At 31.5% G+C, this 17,548-nt stretch overlaps 6 protein-coding genes across 10 annotated transcripts; 4 read left to right on the top strand and 2 right to left on the bottom strand.

Annotated features, from left to right (window-relative positions):
- Window positions 1-434: 434 nt before the first annotated feature.
- LOC111688307 (probable methyltransferase-like protein 23) lies at window positions 435-1,507 on the top strand. The gene is made up of 2 exons (XM_023450794.2): window positions 435-819; window positions 917-1,507. Exons 1-2 carry the CDS (start codon window positions 538-540, stop codon window positions 1,505-1,507), a joined length of 873 nt encoding a protein of 290 aa, XP_023306562.1. The 5' UTR covers window positions 435-537.
- Window positions 1,508-1,523: 16 nt separating this feature from the next.
- LOC111688308 (glycine-rich RNA-binding protein 8) lies at window positions 1,524-1,833 on the top strand. The gene has a single exon (XM_023450795.2). The coding sequence runs from the start codon at window positions 1,524-1,526 to the stop codon at window positions 1,785-1,787; it is 264 nt and encodes an 87-aa protein (XP_023306563.1). The 3' UTR covers window positions 1,788-1,833.
- Window positions 1,834-1,907: 74 nt separating this feature from the next.
- Window positions 1,908-3,522, bottom strand: LOC111688306 (dihydroorotate dehydrogenase (quinone), mitochondrial). Its single transcript, XM_023450793.2, has 3 exons — window positions 3,387-3,522; window positions 3,120-3,329; window positions 1,908-3,051 (listed from the first exon to the last, which is right to left on the bottom strand). The coding sequence occupies exons 1-3, from the start codon at window positions 3,411-3,413 to the stop codon at window positions 2,089-2,091; spliced, it is 1,200 nt and encodes a 399-aa protein (XP_023306561.2). The 5' UTR covers window positions 3,414-3,522; the 3' UTR covers window positions 1,908-2,088.
- A 95-nt stretch (window positions 3,523-3,617) lies between these two features.
- LOC111688313 (S-adenosylmethionine mitochondrial carrier protein homolog) lies at window positions 3,618-5,985 on the top strand. Its single transcript, XM_023450800.2, has 4 exons — window positions 3,618-3,885; window positions 4,960-5,229; window positions 5,293-5,711; window positions 5,781-5,985. Exons 1-4 carry the CDS (start codon window positions 3,793-3,795, stop codon window positions 5,902-5,904), a joined length of 906 nt encoding a protein of 301 aa, XP_023306568.2. The 5' UTR covers window positions 3,618-3,792; the 3' UTR covers window positions 5,905-5,985.
- LOC111688314 lies at window positions 5,890-7,715 on the bottom strand. The gene is made up of 3 exons (XM_023450801.2): window positions 7,445-7,715; window positions 7,174-7,377; window positions 5,890-6,188 (listed from the first exon to the last, which is right to left on the bottom strand). Exons 1-3 carry the CDS (start codon window positions 7,610-7,612, stop codon window positions 6,129-6,131), a joined length of 432 nt encoding a protein of 143 aa, XP_023306569.2. The 5' UTR covers window positions 7,613-7,715; the 3' UTR covers window positions 5,890-6,128.
- Window positions 7,716-7,881: 166 nt separating this feature from the next.
- Window positions 7,882-17,361, top strand: LOC111688304 (zinc finger protein 37). 5 transcript variants are annotated; one of them, XM_046949550.1, is made up of 3 exons: window positions 7,882-8,697; window positions 16,221-17,097; window positions 17,162-17,361. In XM_046949550.1, exons 1-3 carry the CDS (start codon window positions 8,040-8,042, stop codon window positions 17,319-17,321), a joined length of 1,695 nt encoding a protein of 564 aa, XP_046805506.1. In that variant the 5' UTR covers window positions 7,882-8,039; the 3' UTR covers window positions 17,322-17,361. The 5 variants fall into 5 exon arrangements, with proteins under 5 accessions (XP_046805506.1, XP_046805507.1, XP_046805509.1 ...); XM_046949551.1 differs by lacking the exons at window positions 16,221-17,097; window positions 17,162-17,361 and adding exons at window positions 14,638-15,574; window positions 15,641-15,774; XM_046949553.1 differs by lacking the exons at window positions 16,221-17,097; window positions 17,162-17,361 and adding exons at window positions 12,342-12,936; window positions 13,004-13,186.
- Window positions 17,362-17,548: the final 187 nt, after the last annotated feature.

Here is a 17,548-nt window from a genome sequence, read left to right as displayed (position 1 = left end):
TATACATAGAGTTTGACAGTCTGTGTGTATAAATAAATAATCAACAGTTGAATTAGCTTTACCTTGATGAAATTCTCTTTAAATGAAATGTTATCAATGGAGAAAACAACAACAATAAAAATAATGTAAATGTAAAACTGAGTTGCCAAGTTCTAACAATAGGAAAGTAAATAAATGACTTTTTTAATTATTTTTAGAAAACCATTTAAAAACTAATAGTTCAAATTCAAAAATTTTATTATTTATTGGGAAATTTTTAAATAAAGTCTTTAATTTTTCACAAATTATTAAAAAATAATATATACAAGTTTCAAACATTGTTCTATGACAAAAGTTGGTAACTCTTTTTTACAGTTATCTATATATTTAAACACTTTACAACACTACATTTAGTTCTCAGTTTCTCTTTACGCTATAAATTTTGTTTACGGAAAAACAAAGAAAAAAACAGTGATAATAAATAAACATAAATATATTTAAAATAAATTAATTTTTATATATTTTATTTAATAAATTAATTATTCAATAATAAAAACAATGACTAGTGGCCGTTTTCATTTAAATGGCGAAGCTAGTGATCCAGAACAAAATACAGCCTCAACATCTGCCGCCGCAGCAGCTGCGGCAGCAACAACAAATACAACAGGTGGTGTAGCAAGCGCTACGGCTGGCGGAACAACAGAAATAAGAGAAAACGAAAAAATCAGAACATTTGTTTTCACGAGTAGAGGCAACGCTTCAAACCTACCCAGAAACGATAGAACACATCCAGCGGCAGCAACAGAACCCCTGGAAGAGTTAGAAATTAAAATACCAGAGGTAAGTTTTAGAGAAAAAAGTATTTTTTATAATTTTACTTTTTATTTGACAGTTCAATAATGTTTATGTAATATTTCTCGTTTTGTTTTTATTTCAGCTTTTACAAAGTGGCTATTCCTTTTACACGTGGCCTTGTGCTCCTATTTTAGCCTGGTTTTTGTGGGAACGTCGCCACTCTTTGGTAGGCAAACGTGTTTTAGAACTAGGAGCTGGTACTGCTTTACCTGGCATTTTAGCGGCAAAGTGTGGTGCCCAAGTGGTTTTGACCGATAATTGTATATTGCCCAAATCATTGAATCATATACGCCGTTCCTGTGCGGTTAATAATTTAACACCCGGACAAGATATCGAAGTGAAAGGTTTAAGTTGGGGTCTTTTACTAAACAGTGTATTTTCTTTGGGTCCCTTGGATTTGATTATTGCTGCTGATTGTTTCTACGATCCTAGTGTATTTGAAGATATCATTGTGACAGTATCATTTCTATTAGATCGTAATCCTACGGCGAAATTTATTTTCACCTACCAAGAACGCAGTGCGGATTGGTCCATAGAAGCCTTACTCAAGAAGTGGAAACTTTGTGCATTACAAATCAATAGCGACGATATTGGCAAAGCGTCAGGTGTGGATTTATTAGAAATTTTAGCAGGCCACACTATACATTTAATAGAAATAACTAAAGAAACCTAAAACATTAGAAGAAACTATGTCGAATTTTGTACGTCAATCTTATAAGTTATTTGTAGGTAATTTACCCTGGACTATTGGTCAAAAGGAATTGCAAACTTATTTCTCCAAGTTTGGGCATGTATCATCTTCATCTATAATATATGATAAACAGCAGGGCTTTTCGAAGGGTTTCGGTTTTGTAACATTTAGTAGTAGTGATGCCTATAATAGTGCCTGCAATCAAAATGTTCACTTTTTAGAGGGGCGTGTACTTAATGTTAAGGAAGCTAATAATCAATAAGTTTATAAATTTATGTAAATGAAATAAATTGAATTATTTAAATTAAGAGGTTTTTTTCTTTTTAATTCATGTTACTCCCACAACTTTTGAAAGATTTGTTTAAAACATTTGAACATAACATTGCAAGGGGAAACATTCTATAATTAGTTACTACAATGATATTTTATCAAAAATTTCCTACAATTATAACATAGTTGCTAAAAACATAAACAAACCTATAACGTTATCCGGTATCAAATTTCCAGGATTGAGAAAAACAAAGCTTGTTTGTAATAGAAAAAAAATGAAAATTGTTCCTTTTTTACTTATTCAAATAATGTTTGTAATTGCTACCCACTGCCTCCGTAATGGATTTGTAATTTTTAGCTTTTAATATTTCAGCCAGCTCACTTTTGACCCGCTTTACTATGGGCGGACCATGAAAGATGAATGAGGTGTACAGCTGTAAGTAGGAAGCACCAGCTTCTATTTTCTCATAAGCATCCTGACCGGATGAAATACCACCCACACCCATTATGGGAATTTTGCCACCAGTTTGGTAATACATTTCTGCTATTAAGGCTGTAGACTTGGAGCGTAGAGGAACACCACTCAGACCACCCGTTTCCAAAGCAGTTAAAGAAACCTCCTTCAGATTATCGCGTGCTATGGTAGTATTTGAGACTATCAAACCATCGACACGGCAGCTTTTCTTATTTACCACCGCAGCTATATCTTTAATATCCTGTTGTGTTAGATCGGGAGCCAGTTTAAGCAATACGGGTACTTTATTGTTGGCATGCAATTCATTACGAGTTTTTATAACTGTTTCCAAAAGAGCCTCTAAATCTTTTTTACCCTGTAGATCTCTTAATCCAGGAGTATTAGGACTGCTTATATTTATAACCAAATAATCAGCTATGGGTCCAAATATTAAAACACCTTTTCTATAATCCTCCTTGGCCGAGGGTGAGGTTTTGTTTTTACCCAAGTTGATACCTAAAACACCTTGAAAATTTCCCGAATCTTTTAAAGCCTTTAGACGTTTAAACACCTCAGCATGGCCCTCGCTATTAAAGCCATAACGATTTATAATGGCCTCATCTTCTACTAAACGAAAAACACGAGGCAAAGGGTTGCCGGGTTGAGGTTCTGGTGTAACTGAACCGATTTCTACAAAACCAAAGCCGATTTGTGACAAACCTTCAACAGCTTCTCCTTGTTTATCAAAACCAGCCGCTATACCCAAAGGGTTGGTTAAAGTTAGGCCAAAAAAGTCGGTTTGCTATGTAATTTAAATTGGCTAATGTTAGGAAATTGGATTTCACTATAATATCGATAAAAATAACTTACCAATATAGCATCATCTGGTTTATTGGATTTGCCAAACAATTTATATTTGCAAGCCCACACCGCCAATTTGTGACTAGTTTCTGGTGGCAGTAGTCTTGTGGCCGGCATTAAGATTTTCTCATAATACTGCTCTTGGCCTTGATAAATGCATAAGCCCGAAAACACCAAACCACCTCCAGTACAAACCAAAGCCAAAGTTTTAAGCTTATTCTGAATAACAAATACAAATAAACTTTTTTTGGAAAAATGTAATTAAATCAAACTTACTGCCACCTTAGGAGCACGAGCAGCCATAATTTTATTAAAATATTAAATAAAAAATTTGCAAATTTGCTAAATACAAAAATAAAAAACAATTTTAACAACCAGGTGGTTTTAACATTATGTTAATAATGAGCTATAAAGAGCATAACAGTAATTTATTAAACTAACATTTTTAATTCTGTTATCATCTATTAATTCGCTTTAAAAAACAGCTGTAGACTTAACAGATAATAACAAACGTTTTTTTTAGTGGGACATGCTATTACGGCAAGCAAAAATTAGTGTTAGTTTTTATATATAAATTAATTAATAAAATTAGCAATTAATTACACTTAAGAGTGTAAAAAGTGTTTAACTATTATATAGTTGTTAAGATTGTAAACAATTTAAATTGTTTATTTCTTGTAAAATGGAAACTGAATTGATACAAGGCAATGTTAACCCTCTGGCAGCACCCGTGACAGCAGCGTCTCATACTCATAGTTTTGTTAATGCATTAGTGGTAAGTTTTTGTAATTTTAAAAAGTTGTTAGAAGTTTTACATTTATGGCATTCAGATCTTGTAGTAGGGTTCTATAAATCGACTTTCGAAAAATCGAACAATCGACTTTTTGTCGAAAAAAGTCGAAGTCGACTATTTTGTTCCAAAAAAGTCGAAATGTCGGAAAAAGTCGCAAAAAATCGAAATGTCGGAAAAAATCGAAAAGTCGGAAAAAGTCAAAAAGTCGAAAGAAGTCGAAGAACTCGGAATAAGTCGGAAAAAGTCGAAAATAGAAAGAAGTCTATTAATAATAATAAATAGTAATATTAATAATAATAATAAATAGTAATATTAATAATAATAATAATAAATAATAAAAATAAGTCGAAAATAGTTGAAAAAAGTCAGAAAGTCGAAAAAGTCGGAAAAAGTCGAAAAGTCTACTATTTATAAAATATTAAAAGTCCAAAAATCTACTTTTAATTAAATGAAAAAAGTCGAAAAACTCAGAAAAAGTCGAAAATAGAAAGAAGTCGAAAAACTCATAAAATTACAACAAATAGAAAAAATATAAATAAAATTTTTTTATTAATAATAGTAATAAATAATAATAATAAGTCGATAATAGTCGAAAAAAGTCGGAGTCGAAAAAAGTCGGAAAGTCGACTTTTCATAAAATGCAAAAAGTCGAAATGTCGACTTTTCATAAAATGCAAAAAGTCGAAAAGTCGACTTTTCATAAAATGCAAAAGGTCGAAAAGTCGACTTTTCATAAAATGCAAAAAGTCGAAAAGTCAACTTTTCGTTTCAAATATAGAACCCTATCTTGTAGTTAATTGACACGGTCGACTTTTCATAAAATGCAAAAAGTCGAAAAGTCGACTTTTCGTTTCAACTATTGAACCCTATCTTGTAGTTAATTGACATGGTTCACACTAGGAAACTTTTGATTTTGTGTGTGAGAGAAAAAGATGGTTGATGTTACTTTCTCTTTCTCTCACACACAAAAAGCAAAAGTTTCCCAAAAAAGTTTTCTAGTGTGAACCAGGTCTAGACGATATATGAAAATAATTTATATATATATAAAAATTTCAGGCTGGTGGAGTTGCTGGTATGGTTGTGGATATAGCATTATTTCCCATAGACACGGTTAAAACACGTTTACAGAGTGAAAAAGGCTTTTGGCGTTCTGGCGGTTTCAAAGGAGTGTACAAAGGTTTAGCACCTGCTGCAGCCGGTAGTGCTCCCACAGCCGCCTTATTTTTCTGTGCCTATGAAAATTTTAAAACTTTATTCAGCAATGTAGCAGGATGTACGAAAAATTCACCCTATATACACATGATTTCAGCTTCAAGTGCAGAAGTGGTAAGTGAAAATTTGGAAAAAAAAAATAAAATGTTATTAACACATATATAAATTATTCAATAGCTTGCCTGTTTAATACGGGTGCCCGTAGAAATTGCCAAACAACGTAGACAAACTCTAGGAAATAAATCGCAGCAGGGAGCTTTACAGATACTATGGACTGCTTATAAAACAGAGGGTCTAAGAAAGGGTGTTTATCGGGGTTTTGGTTCTACCATAATGCGTGAAATACCATTTAGTTTTATACAGTTTCCTCTATGGGAATTCTTTAAATTACAATGGACTCCTATGACGGGATTGGATTCTACACCATTTTCGGTGGCATTATGTGGTGCTGTAGCTGGTGGTATTTCAGCTGGTTTAACTACGCCTTTAGATGTGGTTAAGACAAGAATTATGTTGGCCGAACAGAATAGTTCGATACGGAAATTGCCCATACCAAAAGTATTGTCTTCCATATATCGTGAAAGAGGTTTCAAAGGGTAATTATTTTTTACTTTTTTTCTTTTTATTTCATTTTACTGGGATTTAATGAATTTTGCTGATTTCAGTTTATTTGCCGGTTTTGTGCCTCGTGTTATGTGGATTACCTTAGGTGGCGCATTTTTCTTTGGTTTTTATGATTTAACCTGCCGTCTATTGGGTGCAGAGAGTAATACAGCAAACAATGCTTAGTTTTTTGTTTTGTTATACTTTCTAAAATAATTGAATAAATATATTTAATAAATTTTCACTAAATATTACTTTAAAATTTAATACAATAATTGTTCGTTAATTGTTGACGTTGTTTGATATTTTTTTTCGGTTTGGGTGCATTAAAAGATATATTTGTGTTGACTAGCAGCTGTTGTTTTCTTCATTTAATACTGTTCTTGTTAATAATACTGGAATAAGGCATATTAAGTAAATATATCGGAAGATCTGTTGAGATGTGATGTACTCAAATAGTTTTCATAACGCTGAAAGAGAAAGTGAATTTATCCTTAAATAATATTCAGTCATAAAAATGGAGGTAAATGTTAACAAATTTTAACTATTTTCAATAGTATTCGTCCTTGAAAAGGATCAAATGAAATTTTCTTTAAAATTTTACAGTCATTTTAATAAAAACAAGTAAGAGTAGGGTTCTATAAATCGACATTCGAATAATCGAACAATCGACTTTTTGTCGAAAAAAGTCGAAGTCGACTATTTTGTTCCAAAAAAGTCGATAACTCGACTATCGTCTATGAAAAAAGTCGAAAAGTCGGAAAAAATCGAAAAGTCAAAAGAAGTCCAAAAAATTAAATAAGTTAAAATGAATTAAAATCGTGCAAGACTTTTTTTGAAAAATAGTCGAAAACAGTAGAAAAGCCGAAAAATTCGAAAATAGTCGGAAAAAGTTGAAAAAAGTCGGAAAAAGTCGAATATAGTCGGAAAAAGTCGAAAAAAGTCGAAAAGTTGACTATTTATAAAATATTAAAAGTTTCGGATCGGTCGTCACATTATTGTTCCATAGTATTCTAGAGAGTAGACACTTATAATTTTTAAATTTTTAAATTTTATGAAAAAAATGTGACATTTTTTGATGAAATTTTCAGAGGTTGTCTCGGATTTTTGCTCATATCTCCGTTATTACCGACCGATTTTTCTGATTTTAAATAGCGATCTTCTCAAAAGCATGTCTAACAGAATTATTGAAGATTCGAATCTCGCCGATATCTGGGGTCCTCTAAAAACTGACGGACGGACATGGCTTAATCGACTCCGCTATCTATAAGCATACAGAATATATATACTTTATAGGGTCAGAAAATTATATTATAGAAATTACAAACGGAATGACAAACTTATATATACCCTTCTTACGAATGTGAAGGGTATAAAAACGACTCTGATTAGAATATCGGACTTATAATAAAGAGACTGAGTATAGGGTATGAAAAAAGAACAAAAATAACTTACATTATTAATTTGTAATTTTCCTCTTAGTAAACTTTTTGTGGGATTATCTTCATTGTCTACTTCATCTTCTTCTTCCTCCACAGCATCGGGATCTTGTTCCAAAGGAGAATCATATTCATTATCTTCATAAAGGAAACGTCTTGCTTGTCGCTTCTTGCAGTACATATGAACCAAATTCCTTCTATGGCTGGCCATCAGACACACCTTAAACAAATTAAATTATGTATTATTAAATCATTATAAACTATATACATTTCTTTTGCTTTCTTACCAATAAAGCTAATATTACAATGCCCAGAAGCACTCCCAGTGGTATTAGTATATAAAAGCTACCTTCTTCAGGGATTTCTATCGATGGCAATGTGGTATTTTCCGGAAATACTGGAACAATTAGAGTTATTTTATCACGACTTGGTATTGTTGTTTCTATTAAACCCATTTTTAATAGATACTTTTAATATGTTTGTGAAATTTTAACTAATTTTTGTGTTTTGCCAATTGTTTACATTGATTTTTTTCTATTCTCCTTCTTTGTCTTTAAAAAAAACTAAGCAAGGCGAAATTAATCAATTCGCTTTGAACATATGAGAGAGATATTTAACGGCTCTGTTATTGTTTTTATTTACATTAACATACTCTCTGTTATAAAAGAATAAACAATGTTAAATAATAGAAAACAGAAAAATCTGGCAACTTTAAACACAAAATCTAAATAATAAAAAATTTAGTAGTGTTTGACATATTTCACAAAAATTTACATTTTTTTTGTAAAAAATAATAAATAAAATTAAAAAAATAACAATTTTAATAAAAATTCTTCATTTCTATTTTACAACTCAAATAAATTCCATGAATTTTCCAACAAAATGTCTGCAGCCGCTTTTGTGATGCCTAATGACTTGTCTGATTTGTGTCGCGTGTGTTTGCAATTGCCAGAGGAGTCTCAATATTTGGATTTGACCACTATATATGATGAAGATGATCATTTAACTTACGGTGAATGTTTTACTATATGCACACAAATCGATTTAAGTGCCGGCGAAGGAGTGCCTCATCATTTGTGCAAAACTTGTGGTTTGGAACTGCAAATGTCCTATGATTTTCATAAAAAAATTGAAGAATCCAAAAGAGTGATAGAACAATGTCAAAAGCAAATAGAAGAACAAAAAAGGAATTCTAACACAGATGAGTCGCAAGGACTACATACAAATACTAGTGGAGAAGGTCGGGAGGTGGTTCAGCTACTAAATGAAAAATATGTCATAAGTGATGACGAGGAGGATGTTGATGAAGAGCGGGCGGTATCTTCTCAGGAAATGCAAAATGTTAGCATAATGCAATCGGAATTCGATACACCAGCCCAGGAGGATGATGAGACTGATGAAATGAATATAATAAATAAAATTTGTCATATAGAGGATAAAGATACGAACACAAATATGGAACACATGGATGAACATGATGTGGCCGATGATGCTGAAGAAATGGATGATTATCAAAATTTAGAAACACTAGAGGATGAAGGTATGTAAATCTTTTAAATTTTATAAAGCTACCTAAAAGGAAAAAATGGCAATAGCAGCTTAACACTTAATACTATGCCCGCACAGAATTTAACAAATATTTCTATATGAAAATAAAGTACATGAGAACATTTATGAGCCAAAAGTTTTAAAGCTTTTAAACTGGGCAATTTTTAAGAAGACTTAAAATTAGTAGCAGTTACGATTCCAAGACTAATAGCGACCTGTTATTCTGTTTTTTTTGTAATATAATTTGGTTGTTTGTAGGTATTGGAAAAGGCGAAAAACTGAAATGGTTTATATACCATGGTAAACTCTTAATAGTTTATATAAATACTTATTACAATTATTTTAAAAATATACACATATAAAAAATCTACATATGTATATATAAAATATACAAATGTACATATGTATATAAATTAAATTTTTACACCAGTTATAAATCAGTTCTAGTTAAGTTTTATTTCAGTTCTAGTTCAGTTCTAGTTCAGTTCTAGTTCAGTTCTAGTTCAGTTCTAGTTCAGTTCTAGTTCAGTTCTAGTTCAGTTCTAGTTCAGTTCTAGTTCAGTTCTAGTTCAGTTCTAGTTCAGATCTAGTTCAGTTCTAGTTCAGTTCTAGTTCAGATCTAGTTCAGTTCTAGTTCAGTTCTAGTTCAGTTCAGTTCAGTTCTAGTTCAGTTCTAGTTCAGTTTTAGTTCAGTTTTAGTTCAGTTCTAGTTCAGTTTTAGTTCAGTTTTAGTTCAGTTCTAGTTCAGTTCTAACTGAACTAGAACACTGATTTAATTTGCAATAAAAACTTTATGAAATTATTTTAGACTAAGGAAAAAAATTACCTTTTGTGTAATTAAAACTTGCTTCCCTGATTTAGAAGGTTAACGTTTTTTTAATATTTAATAAGTTTTATTAAATTATCGAGAATTCGTTGATATTTATTAAACAATTCAAGATGTGTATGTGAATCAATTTGTAAAGTGTCCATCATAAAATAAATAAAATATTTGTAATGTTTCTGCTTCTGTATTTTTAAACAATTTTAACCATTTCATTAAAATAGAAAAATCAAATAAAGATTTTAAGTTCCCAAGAGAACTAATTCAAACATTCAAACAGTTTTTAAACAATAATGTTCTAATGCATTAATTAATTATAGATCAACTAATAGAAATATAAATAATTATTACAAAATTTTTCTATCTTAAAATATACAGAAACGGAAACACTACAAATAAAATGTGGTGAAAACACAATACCCATACAAGTAACAAAATACAATACTATTAAATGTGGCGTAAATGAAGAATATGTGGAATATGCTGAAGAAGAGGAAAATGTGGTGGATGAGGGAGTGGCGGAATCAGAGCGGGATAAAATATTAAATGAGGAGTATGTACAAGAACCAAATGATGAAGATATAGCGGAACATTTAAGATGGCAAGATAATGTTGTAGCTGTAGCCAGTAAAGAACATTTACCCATTGAAATTGAGGATGATGATGATGATGATGATGAACAGGAGGAGGGAGATGATGAACACGAGGCAATATATGAAACAAATGAAAATCACATAATAATTGAAGATAGTTCACATGATGACAAAGTTGAAGATGAAAAAATTGAAACAGTCAATAACAACGATGGTAATAACACTACAACACGTAAACGTCATGTAGGTTCCTACAGCTGTGACTTTTGTCATCGTGTCTTTCCCAACTATTCACGCATGAAAACTCATCGTCGTTGTCATGAAAAAGATCGTCCTAAATTCTCTTGTTCTCAATGTGGTCGCATGTATGCCACCAAACAGGCCCGAGATTGTCATGTGCAAACGGCTCATGAAAAATCCGGGTTTACCTGTAGCATTTGTAATAAAGTTTTTGCCATACGCAAAAGTCTAGAGATACATGTACGCTATCATACGGGTGATTTTCCACATGCTTGCAATTTATGTGATAAAAAGTTTGCACAAGTCTGCCATTTGAATACCCACATTAATGTTAAACACAATAAAATACGTTTTTCCTGTGATTATCCGGGTTGTGGGAAGTTTTTCACCTCCTCTTCATCGTTGCGTAATCATGAATTTACTCATGGCATAATGCCATTCGAATGTGAATATTGTCAGCAGGGTTATCCGGCTAAAGCAAAGTAAGTTTTTTTTTCTTTTTTTCATAACTTCCAACTAAATAATTTTGTTTTCAATTTAAAGGTTAAGAATACATATACTACGTAAGCATGGCATGGACCTCAGTAAAGATCAATTGGAAAATATGCGTAAATTTCATGTTATGCGTTCAAAAGTTAATTTGGTGCAATTTGTGGATTCGTAGAAAGTATAATTCATTATTTTATTTTAGTTTTCTTTTTGTAGTATAATAAAAAAAGATATTTGAAAACAAAATTTGTTTTCTCTGTAGAAAAAATTTGAAAATTTTTAAATAAAAATGTAAATAGCAAACCAACTTGCCTCACAGTCTTATAACCATTTTTAACTCTACTTAGTTTGCTTTGATAGTGAGAGTGTTTGTTTCTATATGATAGACTCACTTTTAGTCCTTGTTCCGTTCAAGTTTTACTTCTGTTGTTCTGGTTTTAGTTCAGTTCTAGTTTAGTTCTAGAACAGTTCTAGTACAGTTTTAGTTCAGTTCTTGTTCAGTTCTAGTTTAGTTCTAGTTCAGTTCTAGTTCAGTTCTAGTTCAGTTCTAGTTCAGTTCTAGTTCAGTTCTAGTTCAGTTCTAGTTCAGTTCTAGTTCAGTTCTAGTTATGTTCTAGTTCAGTTCTAGTTCAGTTCTAGTTCAGTTCTAGTTCAGTTCTAGTTCAGTTCTAGTTCAGTTCTAGTTCAGTTATATTTTAGTTCTAGTTCAGTTCTAGTTCAGTTCTAGTTCAGTTCTAGTTCAGTTCTATTTCAGTTCTAGTTCAGTTCTAGCTCAGTTCTAGTTCAGTTCTAGTTCAGTTCTATTTCAGTTCTAGTTCAGTTCTTGTTCAGTTCTAGTTCAGCTCTAGTTCAGCTCTATTTTAGTTCTTGTTCAGTTCTAATTCAGTTCTAGTTCAGTTCTAGTTCATTTCTAGTTCTGTCCAGTTCTACTTCAGTTTTATTTCAGTTCTAGTTCAGTTCTAATTCAGTTCTAGTTCAGTTCTAGTTCAGTTCTAGTTCAGTTCTAGTTCAGTTCTAGTTCAGTTCTAGTTCAGTTCTATATCAGTTCTAGTTCAGTTCTAGTTCAGTTCTAGTTCAGTTCTAGTTCAGTTCTAGTTCAGTTCTAGTTCAGTTCTAGTTCAGTTCTAGTTCAGTTCTAGTTCAGTTCTAGTTCAGTTCTAGTTCAGTTCCAGTTCAGTTCTAGTTCAGTTCTAGTTCAGTTCTAGTTCAGTTCTAGTTCAGTTCTAGTTCAGTTCTAGTTCAGTTCTAGTTTAGTTCTAGTTCAGTTCTAGTACAGTTTCAGTTCTGGTTTAATTCTACTTATGTTCTATTTTTAAACAATTTTAAAAAATGTCCAACGTATAAATGAAATGTTAACGTTAATTAAAATATATTTCCCATAAAAAATACTATATCACTCCTCCCTCATTTAAATATAATATCCACATCCTATTCATTAAACTGAATGTGCAAACAAATCTATTTTAGACCTTCCATCTTTTATGTTTAAAGAGGAACGTTTAAATGACGACATCGTCCCCCCAGAGGAAGAAATCATAACGAACACCACAATAACACCTTGTATACCAGCTGGTATTAGACTACCTTTACCTGCAGGGCCTCCATTTATATGTGAATTTTGTGGACATAGTTCCAAAACGAAAGCCCTATTAGCCTCACATCGTCATAGGAAACATCGTCATAAAGATTCTGCCTACCAATGTGAAAAATGTGATCAACAATTTAGTTCCAAGGATATCTATGACAAACATTTAAAACGTGTATATTGTCAAAAATATCCCGAATTTCAATGTGAATATTGTTCGAAGAAAATTATAGGATCTGCAAATTATAAAATTCATTTAAGATTTCACAAAAAAATCTATCCCTTTGAGTGTGATCGATGTGGCAAAGGTTTTATGTTGGCCGTACACTTAAAGGTTCACAAACAAACGAAACATGAAAATAAACGTTACGTATGCGAAGAGGCAAATTGTGGAAAATTTTTCAAATCACAACAATCTTTAAAAAATCATACATATGTGCATTTGGGCTCTTTGCCGTATTCATGTGAATATTGTGGGAAAATGTTTACGAATAGAGGAAGGTGAGTTAGTTGATGCATTTGCCATTCTTTATAACATTTGTTTCTTATACTTATTTTCTATTTGCAGCTTACGTTGGCATTTAAAAACATGTCATGGTATGGAAGTTACTGGGCAAGATTTGGAACGTATGTTAGTATCTGCAGAAATATCAATTAAAGCAGAGGTTCAATCAGTCGAATTTTGTGAAGAGGAAGATGTTTAATAAAATTTTAAATTAATGCATATTAAAAGTTTTTTTGTTTGTCTGAGGAGAGGGATTTATTTGAATTTTGAATGGTTTTATATACATATACATACAAAGATATGATAACAATGTAGAATCTTTATTAAATTCCAAAATAATACTAATTGAAAGATTACAAAGGAAAAATCTGTGCATTTATCTTGAAACAGTTCTAGATCAGTTTTAGTTCAGATATAGTTCAGTTCTAAAATAGTTTTAGTTCTAGTTCAGTTCTAGTTCAGTTCTAGTTCAGTTCTAGTTCAGTTCTAGTTTAGTTCTAGTTCTAGTTCAGTTCTAGTTCAGATCTAGTTCAGTTCTAGTTCAGATCTAGTTCAGTTCTAGTTCAGTTCTAGTTCAGATCTAGTTCAGTTCTAGTTCAGATCTAGTTCAGTTCTAGTTCAGTTCTAGTTCAGTTCTAGTTCAGTTTTAGTTCAGTTCTAGTTCAGTTCTAGTTCAGTTCTAGTTCAGTTCTAGTTCAGTTCTATTTCAGTTCAAGTTCAGTTCTAGTTCAGTTCTAGTTCAGTTCTAGTTCAGTTCTAGTTCAGTTCTAGTTCAGTTCTAGTTCAGTTCTAGTTCAGTTCTAGTTCAGTTCTAGTTCAGTTCTAGTTCAGTTCTAGTTCAGTTCTAGTTCAGTTCTAGTTCAGTTCTAGTTCAATTCTAGTTCAGTTCTAGTTCTAGTTTAGTTCTAGTTCAGTTCTAGTTCAGTTCTAGTACAGTTCTAGTTCAGTTCTAGTTCAGTTCTAGTTCAGTTCTAGTTCAGTTCTAGTTCAGTTCTAGTTCAGTTCTAGTTCAGTTCTAGTTCAGTTCTAGTTCAGTTCTAGTTCAGTTCTAGTTCAGTTCTAGTTCAGTTCCAGTTCAATTCTAGTTCAGTTCTAGTTCAGTTCTAGTTCAGTTCTAGTTCAGTTCTAGTTCAGTTCTAGTTCAGTTCTAGTTCGGTTTTATTTCAGTTCTAGTTCGGTTTTATTTCAGTTCCAGTTGAGTTCTAGTTCAGTCCCAGTTCAGTTCTAGTTCAGTTCTAGTTCAGTTCTAGTTCAGTTCTAGTTCAGTTCTAGTTCAGTTCTAGTTCAGTTCTAATTCATTTTTGGTAAAAACATTGATTTGTTAATGACAACAAATAGAACTTTTACCTCGAAAACTTGAAAAGATAGGACCAAACTAGCCTACAAAATTATACTCAAGTTGAGGAAAATGTCCTATTTTTCTATTTATGGGACTAGTGCATGTTGTTTTACTTAGTAGTGCAAATCCGTTAACCTTTCAAATAATTAGTAAAATAAAACAAATATTTAACGAAAAAAGTGCATCTAAAAGTTTGAGAATAATTGTTACGAATAGCAGAAGAAATTTTATATTATAATAAAAAAAACATATAGAAACATTGTTAGATTCTGTAAATAAATATCTCGACATATGAACGTACAAACGCTTTGCATAAACAAGACCTATTCTAACAACTTTTAAATGCATATTTTTCTAGAAAAAAGAACAAGAGTTGAAACTAATTTAAAAATAAAAACTGAAACCTTAAATGAAGAGGAACAAACTATGCTAAAAGAAGAGATATTAAAAGTACCAACAGAAACATATTTCTTAGCAAATGATATTAATAAAGGAATTAAAACTGAAATATCAATGGAAAATAATGATAATCAGGATCCCTTGAGGGGCGAACACTTTATCATTAGACATGTTGAAGAGGAAAATGCAACTGCTGATGTTATTAAAATTGAAAATGACACATTTAGTGAATATATTGTAGCAAGTCCACCCACCATAATACCAGAAGTTGTTGTTCCGCCTCTAGCCACTCACCAGCAACTCTATGAGCGGAGTCAACCTATGGCACCTTCATTTGTATGTGAATTCTGTGGTCACAGTATGCCAACCAAGAATGCCTTATACAAACATCGTTTGCGGAAACACAATGTAAAGGGCTTTTCAGTGCAACAGACACCCTTAACCGTAAATTGTAATTTGTGTTCTAAAGAGTTTGCTAACAGGTCCTTGCTGAGACATCACATAAATAGCATTCATGTAAAAAAGGGTTTTGTTTGTGAGCATTGTGGTTATAATTTACCCACAATGAATGCTGTCTATCAACATCGTTTACGGAAACATCGTGATCCCAAGAAACAACAAAAGCAACTTTTGCGTTACAAATGTACTCACTGTTCAGAGTTATTTGAAACGGCTAAGAGTTTAAGTTTACACAAGGCAAAGAAACATGAAAAGAAAAGTACTGTGGCAGCAGCAGAAGCAAACGATTGTTTTGAATGTGAAGATTGTGGTTATAAATTGCCCACGAAAAATGCATTTTATCAACATCGTCTAAGAAAACATAAACGTCATAGAAATGATACGAAAAATTCCTTAAGCTGAATACACTTTAACAACGTTTTGCCTTCCAATGAAAGGTGAGTGTCCAGTTAATGTTACGAAATCGACAAAATTTTTAATTTTTATGTATTTTTTTATTGCAGTTTACAAATTGGAAAATCAAGGGGTGCTGCCTGCTGTTAAACAATTGTTGGATAGGCTAAAGTTATAATGTTAATATTAGTTTTAAATTTTTAAATAATAAAAATAAAATAATTTATTATTAAAGTAAACTGTACAAACACTGAGGTTTTTGTCCTAGAATTAAGCGTGTTAACGAATTTGTATTATAAAATGTCTGTCTGCATAAGTGATGGAGGCAAAACAGCTATAATCTCTTTTCTTTGTAATTAAATTTTTGTGCGGAAATATAGTGTTTTTTGAGAGAAAAAAGTACCTATCTATCTATCTATCTATCTATCTATCTATCTATCTATCTATCTATCTATCTATCTATCTATCTATCTATCTATCTATCTATCTATCTATCTATCTATCTATCTATCTATCTATCTATCTATCTATCTATCTATCTATCTATCTATCTATCTATCTATCTATCTATCTATCTATCTATCTATCTATCTATGTATCTATCTATACGCGATTCTTTTATACATTCCTTTTTTAGATTATTACAAAAATATAAATTCATCTAATCATATTTCATAATTTTATTTACAGCTAAAAATGTAACTTTACCTCAAACCTACCACCATAATAATATGGATTTAAATAATTTTATTCATATAAATCGACCCGATTTTTGTGCAAATGTACAACGTTATGTGCCACCTCTTTCCGAAGAAACCGTTATTGAAGAAGAAATATCACAAGATGCCACGGACAAGTGGTTATACACTCTAGCTGATATGGAAACAGAAGTTCAACCAAACACCACTAATAGTAAAGAAATATCTCAGTTAAAAATGAAATTAAGATCGACAACAAACTCAGTGAATAAAATTAACGAATGTAAAGATAAAAATCACGATAATTCCGAACATAAACTAAAAGAAAAAACTATAGATTCAATAACATTTACGGTGGAAGCAACATCTTTTGATCAAGCCAATTTAAAATCATATATTTGTAAAATTTGCCTTAAACCATTTGAAAGTAATAATCGACTAACATGGCACATGCGTATGCATGATAAAAATCGCAAACGTTTTGTGTGTCCCGTACAAATATGCGGACGTATATATGCCTCCAAACAAGCCTGTGATCTTCACTATAAACAATCACATCTGGATGAGGGATTTATTTGTCTCTTATGTCACAAAATCTTTTCAGCGAAGCAAACTTTAGAAGTTCATATGCGTTATCATACAAAAGAGTTTCCGTATCAGTGTAATCTTTGTGAGCGAAAATTTGCCCAAAAGGGTCACTTAACGCAACACATTGAGGTTAAACATCAGAATATAAGATACATTTGTACCGAACCCGATTGTGGTAAAATATTTCAAAATAGCGTTTCTCTGCGCAATCATGCTTATACACATTCATCGATGCCTTTTAAGTGTAATCATTGTGATAAGGAGTATCCTCAGAAGAACAAGTAAGTTATATATAATTTATTTAAGCTCTTACAACTTTTTCATAATATAATTCTTTTTTTTAAGGTTAAGATCCCACCTAATGAATAAACACAAGTTAGATTATTCTCTAAAAGATTTAGAGTCCATGCGTCAATTTAATATTGTACGTACGCGTCATGCTTATGTTAAGGTGCAAACAATAGCCGCCGACGAATCAGTGAACGATGATTCAGAGGATACATGATATGGTATCCAATAAAAATGTTTTGTTAAGAAAAATCAAAGTGGAATTGGAGGTATTTATGATTTAAAAGTGAAAATAAGAAGAAATAAAACAGAAAAATTTATGGAATTGCTGAACATGTACAAGAGAAAGAAATTGTTAAAAACGAAGGTAAGTTTTTTTATGTTTTAAAATGTTTAAAATTTAAAGATATATTCATGAAGTAAATAATTGTTTACAAAATCTGA

Source organism: Lucilia cuprina, chromosome 4, assembly GCF_022045245.1.
Source record: "Lucilia cuprina isolate Lc7/37 chromosome 4, ASM2204524v1, whole genome shotgun sequence".
NCBI classification, from domain to species: domain Eukaryota; kingdom Metazoa; phylum Arthropoda; class Insecta; order Diptera; family Calliphoridae; genus Lucilia; species Lucilia cuprina.
This window is presented reverse-complemented; position numbering and strand designations above follow the sequence as displayed.

Bases quoted from the DNA above. Each gene is read 5' to 3' on its own strand.
- LOC111688307 (XM_023450794.2), top strand. From the start codon at position 538: ATGACTAGTGGCCGTTTTCATTTAAATGGCGAAGCTAGTGATCCAGAA. The intron at 820-916 runs GTAAGTTTTAGA...TTTTTATTTCAG, and splicing joins TAGAAATTAAAATACCAGAG to CTTTTACAAAGTGGCTATTC.
- LOC111688308 (XM_023450795.2), top strand. From the start codon at position 1,524: ATGTCGAATTTTGTACGTCAATCTTATAAGTTATTTGTAGGTAATTTA.
- LOC111688306 (XM_023450793.2), bottom strand. From the start codon at position 3,413: ATGGCTGCTCGTGCTCCTAAGGTGGCA. The intron at 3,330-3,386 runs GTAAGTTTGATT...TTTGTTATTCAG, and splicing joins CTCGTGCTCCTAAGGTGGCA to AATAAGCTTAAAACTTTGGC. The intron at 3,052-3,119 runs GTAAGTTATTTT...TAAATTACATAG, and splicing joins AACCAGATGATGCTATATTG to CAAACCGACTTTTTTGGCCT.
- LOC111688313 (XM_023450800.2), top strand. From the start codon at position 3,793: ATGGAAACTGAATTGATACAAGGCAATGTTAACCCTCTGGCAGCACCC. The intron at 5,230-5,292 runs GTAAGTGAAAAT...ATTATTCAATAG, and splicing joins CAGCTTCAAGTGCAGAAGTG to CTTGCCTGTTTAATACGGGT. The intron at 5,712-5,780 runs GTAATTATTTTT...TGCTGATTTCAG, and splicing joins CGTGAAAGAGGTTTCAAAGG to TTTATTTGCCGGTTTTGTGC.
- LOC111688314 (XM_023450801.2), bottom strand. From the start codon at position 7,612: ATGGGTTTAATAGAAACAACAATACCAAGTCGTGATAAAATAACTCTA. The intron at 7,378-7,444 runs GTAAGAAAGCAA...AATTTGTTTAAG, and splicing joins TTGTAATATTAGCTTTATTG to GTGTGTCTGATGGCCAGCCA. The intron at 6,189-7,173 runs GTAAGTTATTTT...TTTCTCTTTCAG, and splicing joins GAAAATTACAAATTAATAAT to CGTTATGAAAACTATTTGAG.
- LOC111688304 (XM_023450791.2), top strand. From the start codon at position 8,040: ATGTCTGCAGCCGCTTTTGTGATGCCTAATGACTTGTCTGATTTGTGT. The intron at 8,698-9,906 runs GTATGTAAATCT...TAAAATATACAG, and splicing joins AGAAACACTAGAGGATGAAG to AAACGGAAACACTACAAATA. The intron at 10,844-10,904 runs GTAAGTTTTTTT...TTCAATTTAAAG, and splicing joins GGTTATCCGGCTAAAGCAAA to GTTAAGAATACATATACTAC.